General features: G+C 53.5%; 6 protein-coding genes across 6 annotated transcripts; 1 reads left to right on the top strand and 5 right to left on the bottom strand.

The window, feature by feature from the left end:
- Positions 1 to 42: 42 nt before the first annotated feature.
- PG986_000744 (uncharacterized protein) lies at positions 43 to 1,744 on the bottom strand (the record flags this gene model as incomplete). Its single annotated transcript, XM_066836966.1, has 4 exons — positions 43 to 484; positions 648 to 945; positions 1,001 to 1,580; positions 1,646 to 1,744. The coding sequence occupies 4 exons, from the start codon at positions 1,742 to 1,744 to the stop codon at positions 43 to 45; spliced, it is 1,419 nt and encodes a 472-aa protein (XP_066705859.1).
- Positions 1,745 to 2,364: 620 nt separating this feature from the next.
- Positions 2,365 to 3,505, bottom strand: PG986_000743 (short-chain dehydrogenase; the record flags this gene model as incomplete). The annotated part of the gene is made up of 2 exons (XM_066836965.1): positions 2,365 to 2,947; positions 3,045 to 3,505. The coding sequence occupies 2 exons, from the start codon at positions 3,503 to 3,505 to the stop codon at positions 2,365 to 2,367; spliced, it is 1,044 nt and encodes a 347-aa protein (XP_066705858.1).
- Positions 3,506 to 3,969: 464 nt separating this feature from the next.
- Positions 3,970 to 5,195, bottom strand: PG986_000742 (uncharacterized protein; the record flags this gene model as incomplete). Its single annotated transcript, XM_066836964.1, has 2 exons — positions 3,970 to 5,111; positions 5,156 to 5,195. The coding sequence occupies 2 exons, from the start codon at positions 5,193 to 5,195 to the stop codon at positions 3,970 to 3,972; spliced, it is 1,182 nt and encodes a 393-aa protein (XP_066705857.1).
- Positions 5,196 to 6,237: 1,042 nt separating this feature from the next.
- PG986_000741 (uncharacterized protein) lies at positions 6,238 to 6,713 on the bottom strand (the record flags this gene model as incomplete). The annotated part of the gene is made up of 2 exons (XM_066836963.1): positions 6,238 to 6,573; positions 6,618 to 6,713. The coding sequence occupies 2 exons, from the start codon at positions 6,711 to 6,713 to the stop codon at positions 6,238 to 6,240; spliced, it is 432 nt and encodes a 143-aa protein (XP_066705856.1).
- A 483-nt stretch (positions 6,714 to 7,196) lies between these two features.
- On the top strand, positions 7,197 to 9,905 carry PG986_000740 (uncharacterized protein; the record flags this gene model as incomplete). The annotated part of the gene is given in 3 exon segments (XM_066836962.1): positions 7,197 to 7,350; positions 7,464 to 8,413; positions 8,430 to 9,905. The coding sequence occupies 3 exon segments, from the start codon at positions 7,197 to 7,199 to the stop codon at positions 9,903 to 9,905; spliced, it is 2,580 nt and encodes an 859-aa protein (XP_066705855.1).
- A 1,761-nt stretch (positions 9,906 to 11,666) lies between these two features.
- On the bottom strand, positions 11,667 to 13,576 carry PG986_000739 (HET domain-containing protein; the record flags this gene model as incomplete). Its single annotated transcript, XM_066836961.1, has 2 exons — positions 11,667 to 13,164; positions 13,254 to 13,576. 2 exons carry the CDS (start codon positions 13,574 to 13,576, stop codon positions 11,667 to 11,669), a joined length of 1,821 nt encoding a protein of 606 aa, XP_066705854.1.
- Positions 13,577 to 14,856: the final 1,280 nt, after the last annotated feature.

The raw sequence follows: 14,856 nt of genomic DNA, 5'->3' as shown, positions 1-14,856 counted from the left end.
CCCCTCTTCCCACTTTTGTCCTCAGAGTCATAATGGCTCTTATCAGCGGCCAGTGTGCCCGCCTTTCAACTTATAGCCTCCCGGCATTAAGGTCTGAAAAACTGCGTCTGGGTCGTATTTCGCGGCAGTGTCCATCATAAACGCCCTGTTTTCCTCGCCGTAGGTGGAGATGGGGTCCTGGATGTGGGAGGCATGGTTCATCTCCACCCAGGGCCAGTCAGCCCCAGGTGACTTGACCGCGGCGGTGCAGTCGGCAAGCAGCTGGTCTGCCGCCTGGCTGACTCTGCTGTAGTCCACTGCGTCGGGGAACGCTGCGGTCAACTGGACCTCGTGCAGTCCTTCCTCGGGCGGCAGCCCAATGCCGAGCACGTTACCACCCCGAGCCGCCGATGCGTCCGTCATAAGCCTTGTGAGCGGCTGAAACGAAAGTGTCCATTGTATGCCATAGACGCCTGAAACCGAGGCGATGCTCGCGTTATAAGTCCTGTGGAGTTTTGACAGGGCACTTGGGTCATTGACGACCGTCATGGAAAAGCTGATTTGTCTGCCAAATGCATCTTTGTGTCAACGCGTGGCCATTTTCTACCCCAAACGCAAGACATTTGGAATATAGAAAAGCGGGAGAAGAAAGGAAAAGGATGACATACTGAGACCCCTTTGGTGTGTTCAGGTTATAATCATAGGACAAACCCGGTAGTGTGTTGGATGCGTTGGTGGCCCTAAACAGCGCCCCCGGTAGGGTGAGCAGTTGATCGAAGCCAGCTGGTGGCTGCACTGTAGGCGCCGTATATACACACTGGATGTAATACATATTTCCGACCATCGGTGTGTATGAGAATGTAAACAATAGAGTCTCTTTCGGGTCAGGCTTTCGGCGAGCGGCGAAATCGGAAACAGCACTTAGTAGCCGTGGCACTTGGCTCTCCGTGAGCGAGTAGACGACATCTGTGGTCCAGATTCGTGTCGTCATTGGCACCGTCCGGAGTACGAAATTGGTCACGATGCCAAAGTTGTTCCCGCCCCCCCTTCAGCGATTTCCAAAGGTTGGCATTGTTTTGCTGGCTGGCTGTGATAATGGTGCCATTGGCGAGCACGACTTCATACTCGACGACGTTGTCACAACAGAAGCCGGCCTCATTCGACAGCCAGCCCCATCCGTTGCCCAATGTCGAGCCCGGCACCCCCACGTCGTAGGACCTGCCGCCTGAAATGGCAACACCGAGGGGGTGCAGTGCATGGTAAATGGCACCTATCCTCAGTCCGCTTCCGACGGAGACCAGCTGGTTTGCCGCAAAAGGTTTGATCGGGTCCAAACCCCGAAGGTCAATAGTTACACCGTCTTGGATGTTTGCAAGGCCTGCCAGGGCACCATGGCCGCCACCGCGAACGGCGAACTTACAGGCTCTAGGCACTAGAACCTTGAGTGCTGTTGATACATCTTGAGCAGATGAGGCGCGCAAGATACACGCTGGGTAGGTTGTTTGCTCCTGTGCGGACCAATACGATGCCAAAGAGCTGGAGTAGGCAGTCGAATCTGGATATAACACTTTTGATCCTAGAGAAGCTGCGAGAGACTGACACTTCGATTTGATGAGTGGCAGCACTTGCGAGAAAACATGCATCCGAAAGATGCACCATTGCTTACACAGGAAACAGAATCAACGGCTTCGGCGTATGGTACCAGGAGGCACCAGATGGCCAATGTGGCGGCTATGTTGCGTATTAACAGGCATTTGCTGTACATGGTCGCTCCACTGGTTTAAAGAAGGCGCGTGATATTCCTTGAGGATGCAGTGCGAATCGATGCTCGGCCGGGGATCAATATATACACATCGCCTGTGTCACATGAAGTTCATGGTGCTGCATGTTATGTTGGCACAGTGGCTCAAAGAGAGACCCCGTGCTACTCTTATGGTTTAATAGAGTCTGAATAAGTGCAGTTGGGTACATGGATGAGTTCTTATCCACCACATCAAACTACCGTGCATATTTCCAGAATTATGTTGGGACTGGATTGGCACTCATACTACCTGCTCATGTAAGGGGGCAGGCGTGGAGCTTGAGGGGTAGCCAGTAGCATCTTGGTGGTAAGTCCATCGGCCCGTCCTCGCCCTTAAATTGCAGGGTTCCTTTCAATGGGAAGCGATCGTTGGTGACACACCGGGAGAGGCCTGCCGCAGTCCAAGGGTCGGGAAGCAAGGGAGAGAGGGTGATTGGCTCCGGCTGCTGGTTCCGGCCTGTCGGGATTTCGGATTGCTCCGCCCACTACCTTGTACGTAGCGGTGCATCTCCTGCAGCTGAAATCTACGAGGTGCACATTGCTAAGTAAATGATATGGTGTTCAAGACATGAATTGCCCGGTTTTTATTTCCACTGCATGAGCGCAGTATCCTGCCCTTCCAACTGCGTATACTTTACGCTATCTCTCCAGACCATGAGCCGCTTCTGCGCATCCGCAGCTTCAGGTACCACACCCATAGCCTCTGACCCATTGAGCAACTTGCCCCTTGTCTCGTCCCCGGCCTCAAATGCAGCCTTCAGTGCGTCTCCCGCCGATTTGCGAATAGTGCGGACGTGCCCGTTCGGATAGAACCAAGTGAGCAGTAAGGCAAGCATGGGCACAATAATCGGCCATAGCACCACGCGAGTGAACCAGTTACTGCGGCGCGTGAGCTCCGTGCCCATGACCCCGGGGTCGATCCCGGCGATGGATATCCTCTTCAAGGCGGGGTCGGCATCTAGGCGGCGCTGAAGCTCTCCGACCATCATCATGGCGCACATCTTGGCTACGCCATACCGGCGTGTGCCGGCGTGTCGGATATGGACAGCGTCCTCGTTCGTGCTCCATGTACCATGGACAATGGCATCGAGGTTGTCTTCGCGGAAGAAGACCTTCCACTTCTCTTCCCTGTAATGCCCGTCAAGTAGATGGTGAGGATGCTCCACACTAAGCCCTATCAGCCCCTGAATCGAAAAAGCTCAAGCAAAAGGAGCATGTCTGTCCGCAACGAAAAACAAGGATATTAGTGGCTATATATACTCACTCGTAAGAACTGCTTCCAACCACGATAATTCTGCCATATTCTCGGTCCATACTTTCTAGCAGCATCATAGTGAGCAGCCAGTGACCCAAGTAGTTGGCTACAAACGCCGTGTCGAACCCCTCGTCAGTCCATGAATGGTCTCCTAGATCGACATATCCCGCGCCCAAGGCGAGTGCGCGAATGGGCGGGATCTCGCCCGCTGCAATGCGGGTCTTGAGGTCCCGGGCGACCTCACGTACATTGGGGAGTCGAGACAGGTCTAGCGACAAGATCTGGTAGGAATAGGGTGCAGGTGCGTTCGCAAGAACATATTTGAGCGCATTGGCACGCGAGGCGTCTCTTACAAGGTAGATGCCGTGGTGGCTGAGGAATTCTGGTGTGGTGATGATTCGGCGGACGATGCCACATCCTAGGCCGCCATTGGCACCAGTCAAAAGGATGCTGCCCTTGAGGTTTCCCATATTGATCATGAGACTTAAGGATGAAATTGGAATAAACCGCATAGTCGTAGTCCCAGATGGCAGAAACGATTATGTTAGTTGCCATAAGCGAGAGGTGGGGTTGACGTAAGGGATGACAAGTTGGACGCATCCCAGCTGTCCCGGTGCCATTCGCTTACTGACCCAACATGCAGCCTCCCAAACACTACCTCTGCTTTTCCCGAATCTCCAATACGAGTTTTACAGTTGAGAACAGTGAAAACAAGCCAGATCTGGTCGCTGATTCGTCTAGTGTGAGGGGGCTGACTGTTCGCCAAAGTATTTCAGGGGTCACGTACTGCGACTGACCCTTGACGAGAATCAGCTTGCCCCATTCTGTGAAATGCAAAATGAACTGTTTTACTAAAGATTTCGACTGACGTGTGGGGCAAATATGGTCATAGCCGTCGCGCAGCTCTATCTAAACTTGATGAACCATGCCATCTCTACTGCTTTCTATCAAAGCGGTTCAGCTGAAAGTCGACAAGGGCAGGGTCGCTGACGCCTGTCATGATCCTTTTCGTCAAGAGGTCGCCTACAATAGCGGCATTGGTGACTCCGGAGTGCATGACAGCAACCGTAAGGCCCTCCAACCCCGTGTCGCCCAGGATGGGAATGCCATCCTCCGGGTCCGGGCGCGTTCCAATCGTGTAGTAATCGTATTCCAGATCGTCGCCGCCAACCAGCACATCCTTGACCTTCTCGAAGAGCTTGTCCGCATCCTCTTGCGGGTTCTCGCCGGGGTCGCCGCCGGTGTAGTCGGCACCGGCACGTATGCGGCCCTCGTCGACGGTCTGGCGCACATGCAGCTGGTTCGAGTTGATGAGCGTGTTGAGCAGCTTCTCCGCCACGGGCTTCGAGTTGACGAGCATGCCCTGCCGGCCGTTGACCGGCAGCTTGATGTCTTCCGTCGCCAGGAGCGGCACGCTGCCCAGGCCGCCGGCGAGGACGACGTGGTCGCCCAAGATCTGCTTACCGTCCTTGGTGATGACGCCGGTGACTCTGGTACTGCCGTCTTCGGCGGCGTCACTCTTGGCGAAGCCCTCGACGGTGTCGACGATGACCTTGGCGCCCATGTACTCGACAGCGTGGTCAAGCAGCTGCTGCGCCGCGACACTAGCCTCGAGCGTGCCCTCGCCGCCCGCGAACAGGCCCCACTCCGGGACGGACTCGAGCTCGAACCCGGGCTCGATCTCGCCGATCTCGGTGCGGTTGACGCGCACAATGTCGTAACCCCAGGCCTGGTGCTGCTTCTCGTACTTCTCGAGCTCGTCGGGCGGCATGCTCCAGGTGACGGAGCCGCCCCAGTGCAAGGGGAGGCCGCCGGGCACGGCCTCGGCGATCTCGGCCCAGTGCTTCATGGAGCGGACGCGGAAGTCGTAGTAGAACTTGGGGTTGTCGTACGCCGCGTTGACCCACGCGAACGAGTTGGGCGTCGCGACGCCGCCGGGGTGCTCGGCGACCACGGTCACGTTGGTCTCGTGGGCGAGGTGCCAGGCCAGGGAGGCGCCGACGATGCCGCCGCCGACGACGACGACGTTGGAGGGGGTTGGAAGGCCATTTGGGTGGTGGGGGGTGTTAGAGGTGCCTGGGAGTCGGGAGATTGAGTAGCGAAGTTGGAGGCCGTCATACTTATAGGCGCAAATCTATCCCAGATCTGCAAGAGCCGCATTATCGCTTGCGGTAACCGTCAATGGTCGATGTCACTCCGGTCGGGAGTTGAACTGTTGAGGTTGCCCGTTACGGATTCTCCTGCCTTTTTCGGGACGGTTCCGTGATAGGGCGCGTATTCCCCGCCTTGGCTGATATTGTTTACCGTCTGCGCTGTGTGGTAGTGAAGACCAAGTGAGGTGGGGATGGTAGTCTGTAGATATCGCGGTGGGTTGTGCCAAGATGGCGTTATCACCAAGAGGGTCCTAGCTAGCGATAGCGGAGCGGGGGTGCGTGGAGGTTTCCCGGCACTTATCCGATCATGATCGGCAACTTGCCCGCGGAGCCGACTGAGAGGAACTCTCTTTCAACTCCACCTTTCGCCGTGACAAAACGGTGATACGTTTTCTCTGGTAATTCATTCCCATTAGATCATTGTTACGTGTGAAGTTTGGGATGCCTAAGTTGACCGACGGTACTTTAACGCCAACTTATCTAGCTCCTACTTTAATCAAAACCCGTACGCTAATATCAGAGTGCCAGGGTCGGGAGCAGACGCTGGAAATTCTACCGTCGTTATGATGTTGACGTTTTACCCACCGACTTATGCTAATGTTATGTGTTATGCCGAACCCCAAACTGATAAGGTCTGGAAAGGGAATATAGGGGCTAGATTGTAGGCCCAATATTATCGACAGAAGGTGCGACAAGGCCTGTATGGCAGATGAAGGTTCGTTGATCAGCGAAAAGGCCACAGATCGGACTTTGCTGATGCCGGATTCTTTGACCTGGAACCCTTCACCTGGCACCTTGAAGACCTATTCATCCAACACAAAATGAAAGTGCCCAGACGACAAAGAGTAATGAACAAAAAGTGATCACGTATAATGGGATTATATAAGAGACTTTTTTGTTCAATGAGATGATGGGTAACGTTCTAGACCATCCCTCAAATCAAGCCGAAATGTATAAAGCTGACCCCCTGGTCAAGCAACTAATGCCAAAAATAGCAGACAGCATCAGACACTCATTCTCAGGTATTCCAATCTTCACTCGTTTTACTTTTAGACTTTCACTTCTTCGTCTACCCAAACATGCCTTCCTTCGCCACCGTCTGGGAGTACGCCTGCGGCCACACCCAGGAGCTGCGCCATTCCTTGCGAGGGGAGGACGACAAGGTCATCAAGGAGATCCTCCCCGTGGAGGCCCACTGCCGCCTGTGCATCCGCCGGGTCGTGCTTTCGGCCGTGAGCAGCACTATCACCTGCCTGCCCCTCAGCGCCATTCGCGAGGTCAAGGGCGAGATGCAGGGCATGAGCCCGGACGAGACCAGGCGGTTTGTCAAGGCGCTCGCGCAGCGGGTGTGCCGTCCCTGCGACGCGGAGGGATTCCAGGTCGCACTGCGCCAGCTCGTGGCTTGTAACTAGCAAGGTGCTTTCGGGACCTGGGTGTGAGCATCGACAAGGGGGCAGCTGGGACTGCGCGGTGGGTGCGTTTCGAATTGGGTGGGAGGCATCATGGAGGCTTTGTTCTTGCTCATTTTTATGCCCTTATAAATACGCGTAATATAATACATAGATGATAGATCCTGTAAACTCTACCAATGATATACCCAATAACCCGCAAGCTGTTGGTAGGCTGAGAGCTGTAGACTGTGGCCATGAATGGCGAAAATTTGAAAACACTGGGATTTGCTGCAGCTGCACCAGTGACACTTTAGCACCCCAATCGACCCAAAATAGGGGAGCCCCCATGCTATTCCCCAGAGGCTCCCCCCCCAGAAGCCCCCACGCGCTGTCAACCCGACCGTTTCTAGCGGTTCCAGCCCAGAAAGTCCGCCTCCCCCACTTTGCCGTTCTCGAATACCAGCTCGACAGCTCGACAGCTCCTACATCTCATCTCATCTCCCCAAACCCTATCTCTATCTCAATTGCAACTCAATTCAACGGCGTGTTACCTAGATACGTATCTTCAAATTCACCGTGTCGATATTCTGCGGCAATGCATGATTTCGTCCCCAGTCATGGAGTCACCCACGGGATCGCAACAGTCTCCAAGTGCGCCCGGCTACACCTACAAGCGCGCGAGTCGCAAAGGCGCTGAGAAGAAGTTTCGATGTACCGACTGCCCCAAGGTCTACTCTAGGGCCGAGCATCTTCAGCGCCATCAATTGAATCGTAAGTCTTGATTTCTTCTGTTGGACTGCAGTTTGTTTTGTTCACCAGATAGGGGAAACGATTCGTGGATACCTGCTTGCGAACCATTGACTCGTCCCGGGATACGTATCCAGATAACCCAAAGGTGGTGTACAAATGCCAGCACGCCGGCTGTTACCAGGCCTTCGTGCGCAAAGACCTCCTTGACAGGCACGAGAAACGCCACTCTGCAAGCTATCAGCCCAGGAACCGCGCGAGCAGCTTCAACATGCCGCCCGAGTCCCCTCCTCTCGAGCCGCCGGTGTTACCTCTGTCGCCGGCCATGCTGGCTGAGAGGCAGACCCAATCTGCACAGCCATTCCCACAGCCATCATTACAGAGCGCCCCTATGAATGCATCCGTTCTTTTGACGCCAGATTCAGATGTCTCCAGGCCAAAGTCACACCCGCTTCCGCCTATCCCGCCAGCCCCGGTACTCCCAAGCACCGCATGGCCGACTGGACCAATGGACTCGGCCAATATGATGCGCCCTAAGCCAAGCTTCATGAGCCGCGATGCATTACCGCCCATGGCATCAGAGCAACAGCACACAACATTTCTCCCTTACAGTGCCATGCCAATCTCGCCCTATGACAGTCCCTTGACTCGGGACAACTTTGCCATGTGGCTGTTTGACCCGCAGCGCACCTACGGCGAAATCAGCATGGCAAACGCCCCTTTCTTCGACGGAGGTCTCGAGTCGGCGTTCAATAACAACATCCACTATGACCACGAGTCCTTGACCAGTCGGTCGCAAATGGAGTCGACCTCGACACATGCGACAGAACCCTCGGATGACCTCATGTCGGAAATGCGCCGCCGCCAGATCCTAAGCTGGGTCCAAGTGTTCCGGCAGAAGCAGCCGGCGTCCGACGCGCTTATGCCGAGTCTGATCATGCAAGGAGCTAACGGCGACCTGCCGGGATTAAGCCTGGAGATGATGCGGGCGTGTGTACGACAGTTCTGGGAGACCGTGTCACCACGCATGCCGATCGTGCACCAGCCCACCTTCTCATCCAACCGCTGTGCCATCTTGCTGTTGATGGTGATGATTGCTCTAGGCGCTGCCTCTCTCAGCAGCCAAGCCCCCCACGGATGCTTATCGGGAGTATGGACCATTCGCCGACCTGGTCATCACGTATTCCCGGTGGGAGATTGTTACGGACAATGATTCCGCCCCTCCTACTGAGCTATGGGTCGCCCAGGCCCTGCTGCTTGTCGAGTTCTACGAGAAGATGCTCTCGAACCGCCAACTTCACGAACGAGCGCACATCTACCATAGCGTGACTCTGACTCTTCTGAGGCGCGGCAGCCCGCTGATTGGACGCGCTGGGAGCGAGTCACCGCCAGAACCCCAAGGCGGAACCGAGAACCCAGCCACGACAGATGCGAAGACATGGTGGTCCCGCTGGGCCGACACCGAAGCGATGCACCGGGTCGTCTACGCCGCCTTCATGATGGACATCATCCACGCCGCCATGTTCGGCCACACTGCCGACATGGCGCCACACGAGATACGTTTGCTACTGCCATGCGATGAAACTCTATGGATGGCGTCTACCCCGGAGAAGGTGCGCGAACAGGAGGCGAGCTTTCGCATGTACGGCGTGAAGCCGGTGTCGTTCCTCGACGGGCTGAAACGGGCCATACATGGGAAGGAGGTACAGACTCATTCGTTCGGTCGCATGATCATCATGAGCGGACTTCTGAGTGTCGGGTGGCATCTCAACCACCGAGAGACACACTTGAGCTGGCTGGAGCTCGGTGGGGGCGTATCCTCCGACCGGCGGGAGAAATGGTCCAAGATGCTTCTGACAGCTTTCGACGGGTGGAAGACCAGCTTCGACAGGGCCATGGGGACGAACGAGTCTAACCCGACCGGCGAGGCAAAGACGGGGGCCAATGGCCTGATCCAGAGCGCCGCCGTCCTGTATCACCTCGCCCAGTTCAGCCTGTACATCGACATCGTCGACTGTCAGGTATATGCCGGTGCCAAGCGGTTACTCGGGCGAAAGATCACGGCCCGCGACTTTGGCAACGTCGTGGCCAGGATGAGGACGTGGTCGAGCCAGCCCTCCACGCGCCACGCGGTGCTCCACGCCTTCAAGCTGCTCAACCAGGTGCTCGTGGATCCATTCCAACGCCCGCGGCCTCGGTATCACGTGGGCACCGGCGGGCTGATACAGAATACGCAGTACTCGTGCCGCAGTGACCCGGACCCGCACCGGCCGTGGATCCTGTACTACGCCACGCTGAGCATCTGGTGCTTCGTCCAGGCCCTGGGGCACGACAACTCACGCTCTCTGGCCACACCATCGAGAATGAGCCTGGCGGAGTATCTGACGAACGTCTCAAGCCTGCACACGCTGGATAAGAACACCTCGGCTAACTTGGGTGCGGGGCTGCCTGATTTGCTGGATACTGTGGGTAGCCTTGCGGCGGAGTCGCATTCGGAGCTCCTGCAGGAGGCGCATGGGCGGCTGGAGCAGTGTAGAGAGATATTGGCGGGGAGAGCACTAGGCAGAGCGATGCCATGACGTAGGTGTTTCAATACGCATGTGACGTTCAGCGGTGCCGGGCGATGCCCTCGTGAGAACTGTCTTGGTTTGGCAAGCGAGGTATGTTTACGAGAAGCATGTATGCTGGTTGGTCGAGCTGGTATTAGCGTGTTTGAAGCAAACGGATGTATCTGCAGCGCGGGAGTTCGGGCGCAGGAATGCAGCGGCAGCTTGCGGTTTACGTGATACGAGATATTGGGGCTCGACATGCCGAGCCACGGACCTGATTAATGAGCCTTTTTCAATGCCATCACTAATATCTACCTCCATTTTCCATCACGCGGTCACTAATCTGCCTCGGTCTGCTCACCTAATGACGTGCACCTCGGCGGTGTTCTTTATCTCGTGAACACCATTCTCCTTTATGAACCGCAGAGCCGTTCAAAGCCGAGCGCGGCATTTTGCGGCTCAGCTGGGTCACTGCGCCCTTTATGGTCGCCCGGGCATTCCTCGACGCGGCACCGTACATGCCAGACAAAGCACGCCACACGGTGACACAGGCCCGTGATCGAGGCCACTCGGCGCTTATGGCATTCTTTGCGGCCAATCGATCATATTGAAAGCGTTCAATTGGGTGTAGTGTGAGACATGGACTTAATTCGACGTGCTTTCGACGGTTTTTATTGCTTTCGGTCTTGGGATTTATATTATCTCTCGGCAACCCTTAGTTCACATACTAGCTACCCATGATGCTAATTGACACCCTCCCGATAGTTCGAGTGATGATTTGGTCACTCTGTTCACGTTTTTCCGATTACATGTACATTATGCTTGGGTTTTTTCACCCTCTCACAGCGATTAGCCATATCTGGCCATTCCAATTACCACTGCCAGCTTTCTGCAAACTCGTTCGCGAAAAGATCTTTGGAGAAAAGCTGATCTCTCCTGTCGCAAATCACATTAGCCTTCCCTCCCCGGACTTTAGTCGTGGAGAGATCGCTCAAGAGCATAAAAAGTTTACCGAGCTGATTACAGCCGCAAATCATTCCAAGACTATATTTTTGGCGGTAGATACAACGACTGGTACACACAGGGGCAAAGGAATCTCAGAGCTGGGAATATCAACATGGGATCCCAATGAAGCGTCGGTTTCAAAGTCGCTTCAATGGCATCTTCGATCTTCCTCACATGATATGATAACGGTAGCGGATTCAGCCATTTCAGCTGCCGTCCATGTCAGTGAAGTATTCGACATACCAGCCTCCGATTGTAATGAACTTTTTCGTCGTCAGTTGGCTCGATACAAGTCCATGGGATATAAGACTGTAATCGTCGGTCATCGAGTCGAGCAAGTCTTGGCAAACCTTGGAAATGAAATCAAGATACCAGAAGAGTTTCTGCGGTTGGACACACAAAAGATATGGCAACATAAATACCAGGAGAAGTCAACTTTGGAGGAGTGTGTTCGGAAGCTGTCTCTGTCGTGCAGTCACTCATCAATAGCAAGTGCTGGAGACAATGCATTCCATGTAATACAGATACTCAGACAGATGTAACATGCTCATGGTATACATGACAAATAATGTCATGTTTAAGGATGCGTGAAGAGGTACATGGTCAAGTTGCAGAGACGCTGGATGGTAATATCTCCAGTTAGAATGGCACCGAGGCAATGTTTTGGTTCGCCGTGAACAACACTTCAGGCAACTGGACTCTTAAAATACCTTCAAGGGGCTGCTAAAATCTCAAAATAAATCAGCGACACTTGATCATTCTCCAAGGAACCTAATCCCGATGCCGCTACGAGCCCGCACGATCTTTGAAGATCACGTCGACAACCAATTCCGAGCGGCCACGAAAGTCTAAATATCGACCTTTTGACGTTTGAACTAGAGGCCAATCTTCTTTACACTTCTCACCATGCTTCGAAGAGAAATGCTCTCTAAACTTTCCATGTAGTGCAGAAAGCCTTATGCATACTTCGTCCATCGTTTGAACACGCTGTAAGTTTCGGTCGTACAGAGCTGCCCAAGCATCTTCATGTTTTGTTCCGGCAAGTATGCTTGCTGCTCTAGTTGGCACCACCGTATAGTTAGTTGAGACAGTTCTTCCATCTGCATCCCATACAGCAGAGAGTAAGATGCTGAATCTGCCACTTGATACAAGTTGATGCGACATGTCCTGAGGTCTCCTCCGTCTCAATGCAACTGATATGAATTCCCGAAAGTCGTAAACCTCCAAATACACTCGGATGTGGTCTATATCGCCAAAGCCAATCCTGACAAGGAACCCAGATGGCTCTGGAGATTGGTGATCGTGTACTGGGCGAAGCTCTTTGCTAATAGGTGGGTTCTCGAATCTGAACTCCGTCGAGATGAATAAGTCCTGAAAAGTGACGTTTCCCATCAGTTGGTACTGATGATCAAGGAAGACTTTTGAGAACGGTGCATGAGCTCGTAACCATCTATTGTCTGTTCTATGCCCGGTTGTTAATAAAGGAATCCAAATTCGAAATTCTTTCGGCACTCTGTTTTCAGGGGCAGAATTCTGATCTGAGGGATGATGTAAGAGGCGACCACAACCTAGCCCCGCCAAGACGATTTCCGGCATATTGGTTTTCATCACCTCCAGTCTAATGGATATACCAAGGTTCGTAACAGAATATGCTAAGTGCTTGAAATATTCGCACCTGGAAATATCCCCACAATATTTGAATGCCACTGGTGACGTTGCCAAACCAGCTGTGGGACCCATATTGGGATCGTTTCTATCCCATGCTAGAATGCTGTGATCATCAGAAACCTTTATGATCTCTTCCTGAAGCTTCAAGAAAGCTTTATGTCCTTGCCCGTACAGCATTGGCATATTGATGTCAAATATGCCAAGCAAGCAGTAAGCCATATCTTCAGGAACAGTTGTTCGACGATCAGAAGCCCAAGACATGCGCTGGGCGATAGAGAACGTTGGAATGGACGAGGCGTCGTGCAAGGCTCTCCGATGAATAGTCGTGAACTTCAGTATCCATTCTGAAAGGTTGGCCTTGTTTCCGAGGGGTGACCAGTCACGAGCGAAGAACACCAGGTCCTTAGGCGCCAGTAACTCTTGGAGGGTCCAGCCACGAGTCCACCAACGACTATTCTGGAAACTTTCCCACACGTCCATGTTTTGGCGTTTGGTTTTCTGCTGTCGAGTGAACCACCCTTCGGCGTAGCTCTTGTGACCGCGGAGGGAGGTGGCGGTGGGGACTTGGACATCGGTCAGAATAACGTAGCAAACTCTCGAGTCTCGATACCATGCACTATAAATAAGTTATTAGTACCGAATATGATGATGGAAGTTCGAGGAGCGACCCTTGAGTGAAATTTCAACGAGACAAGTGAAACTTACAACATGGAGTTGATAGCCTCACTCAGCTCAGCCGAACTCGTCTTGTCAATGCAGTTGGTATCGCACCAGAGGTACTGGATCCCGTCCCGAGCGGCCTGCTGGCAAGCGCCAATGACCTTCTCGTAGCCCTTCTTCCGAGTGATGTTGGGCCGGGACATCTTCTGCGTGTGGGGGCACTGGCCCTGGATGGCGCCAGAGTCGTGGACCACCTCCCACTCCTGGAAGCTGATCTCCTCGGGGCCCCAGGTGTGCGAGAGGGTCGCGTAGGGTACCTGGGTGTAGATTGACTCCAGGAGGAAGGTCTTGGTGTTGATGAGACGCATGGTGAAGCTGTGCTGTAGATACGAAGGAGAGTACTGGGATAGTGGGAAGGTGTATGGATGTTGAAGTGATGCTGGCGGTATTGTAGGATACTGCCTGACTGAGAGATATTGCAACAGGAGATGTAGAGAACAAAACTGTGTTGTATGGCGGTTGAAGAAATTGGAACATCGAGCCGATGCAGTTATTTAGGATATCCAACTCTGTCAACATGTTGGATATTGCATCTTCGCCCCTATTTGGAGACCTCGTTTGCCAACAGGCACAGACGCCTTGCCCTGAGACATGCATATGAGAGGTGAATATGAGATATAACATATGAGCAAAAAAATACTCCGAGCTTACCGTCTGTCTTGATAGCTCAACAGGACGTCAGCCCCTAGTCAGGCTGGCTTACAGATAGCTTCCGAAAGTAGTGGTATCAAATAGCCCTTGTCAAGTTGTTTGACGGCTGTATGATCATTGCGGCGTTTGTTGCGACATCTCGGTGTGCATGGGCCGCTGTGTATGGCTGGTTGGCTTGAGAGCCGGCAAGCTGCATTGCAAGAAACCACCGGCTTTACTGGATCTTCGGGGTTAGCCTGGAATACCTATCATTATATTCAAGTCATGTACGGTGGATGGGCGATGTCCAAGATCTGCATCTCCAACTCAAGTACACACACAAAATCAGTAAACGAAAACCATCTTGCTGCGTCCCAAAGTTCGTACTTCGAGAACGCAAGGGGTTGCTGAATGTTTCCACGTAGTGAAGTAGCCCGTCCAAAACCGAACCCAATATCCAGTCGTGCATATCATATGCGTCAGGGAAGGCAAGATGTGACATGATCTCAGCTGCAAGATCGATCGGCTAACCCCTGTCTCCAAAAGGATACCGGTTCGTACAAATCGGGCAACAGTACGAGCAAGGATGTGTTGTCAGGTGGCTGGTCATATTTACGGCAAAACCGGAACTGCGGAGTGGGAAGCGACAAACGGAGCAGGCAACCTCGTCACATCCCAACACTTATGCAGTGTTGCCATTTTGGATATGTCAGCGAGATATCAGAAACGACAGCAGTATCATGGCCAATTACGGGAGGAAGCCATTTCTGTCATATCTGGGCATCAGACGGCGAACGTATAAGTGAGAGGTGACATATCCAGCTAGATATACGCGGCTGTCATATAGGTAGCTAATGCTGGAGGATACGAACTATTGGTCAAAACACTGAGACTGTCGGTGTGAAGAACAAAGAGAAAGGATTCAGAGTTCGCATCGGAGCCGAGCAAATTCCCGGCT

This window comes from Apiospora aurea (assembly GCF_038362705.1).
Source record: "Apiospora aurea strain CBS 24483 chromosome Unknown utg000001l_segment0_segment0, whole genome shotgun sequence".
Classification (NCBI taxonomy): Eukaryota; Fungi; Ascomycota; class Sordariomycetes; order Amphisphaeriales; family Apiosporaceae; genus Apiospora; species Apiospora aurea.
Note: the sequence above shows the minus strand (reverse complement) of the source record. Positions and strands in the feature narration are given on the sequence as shown.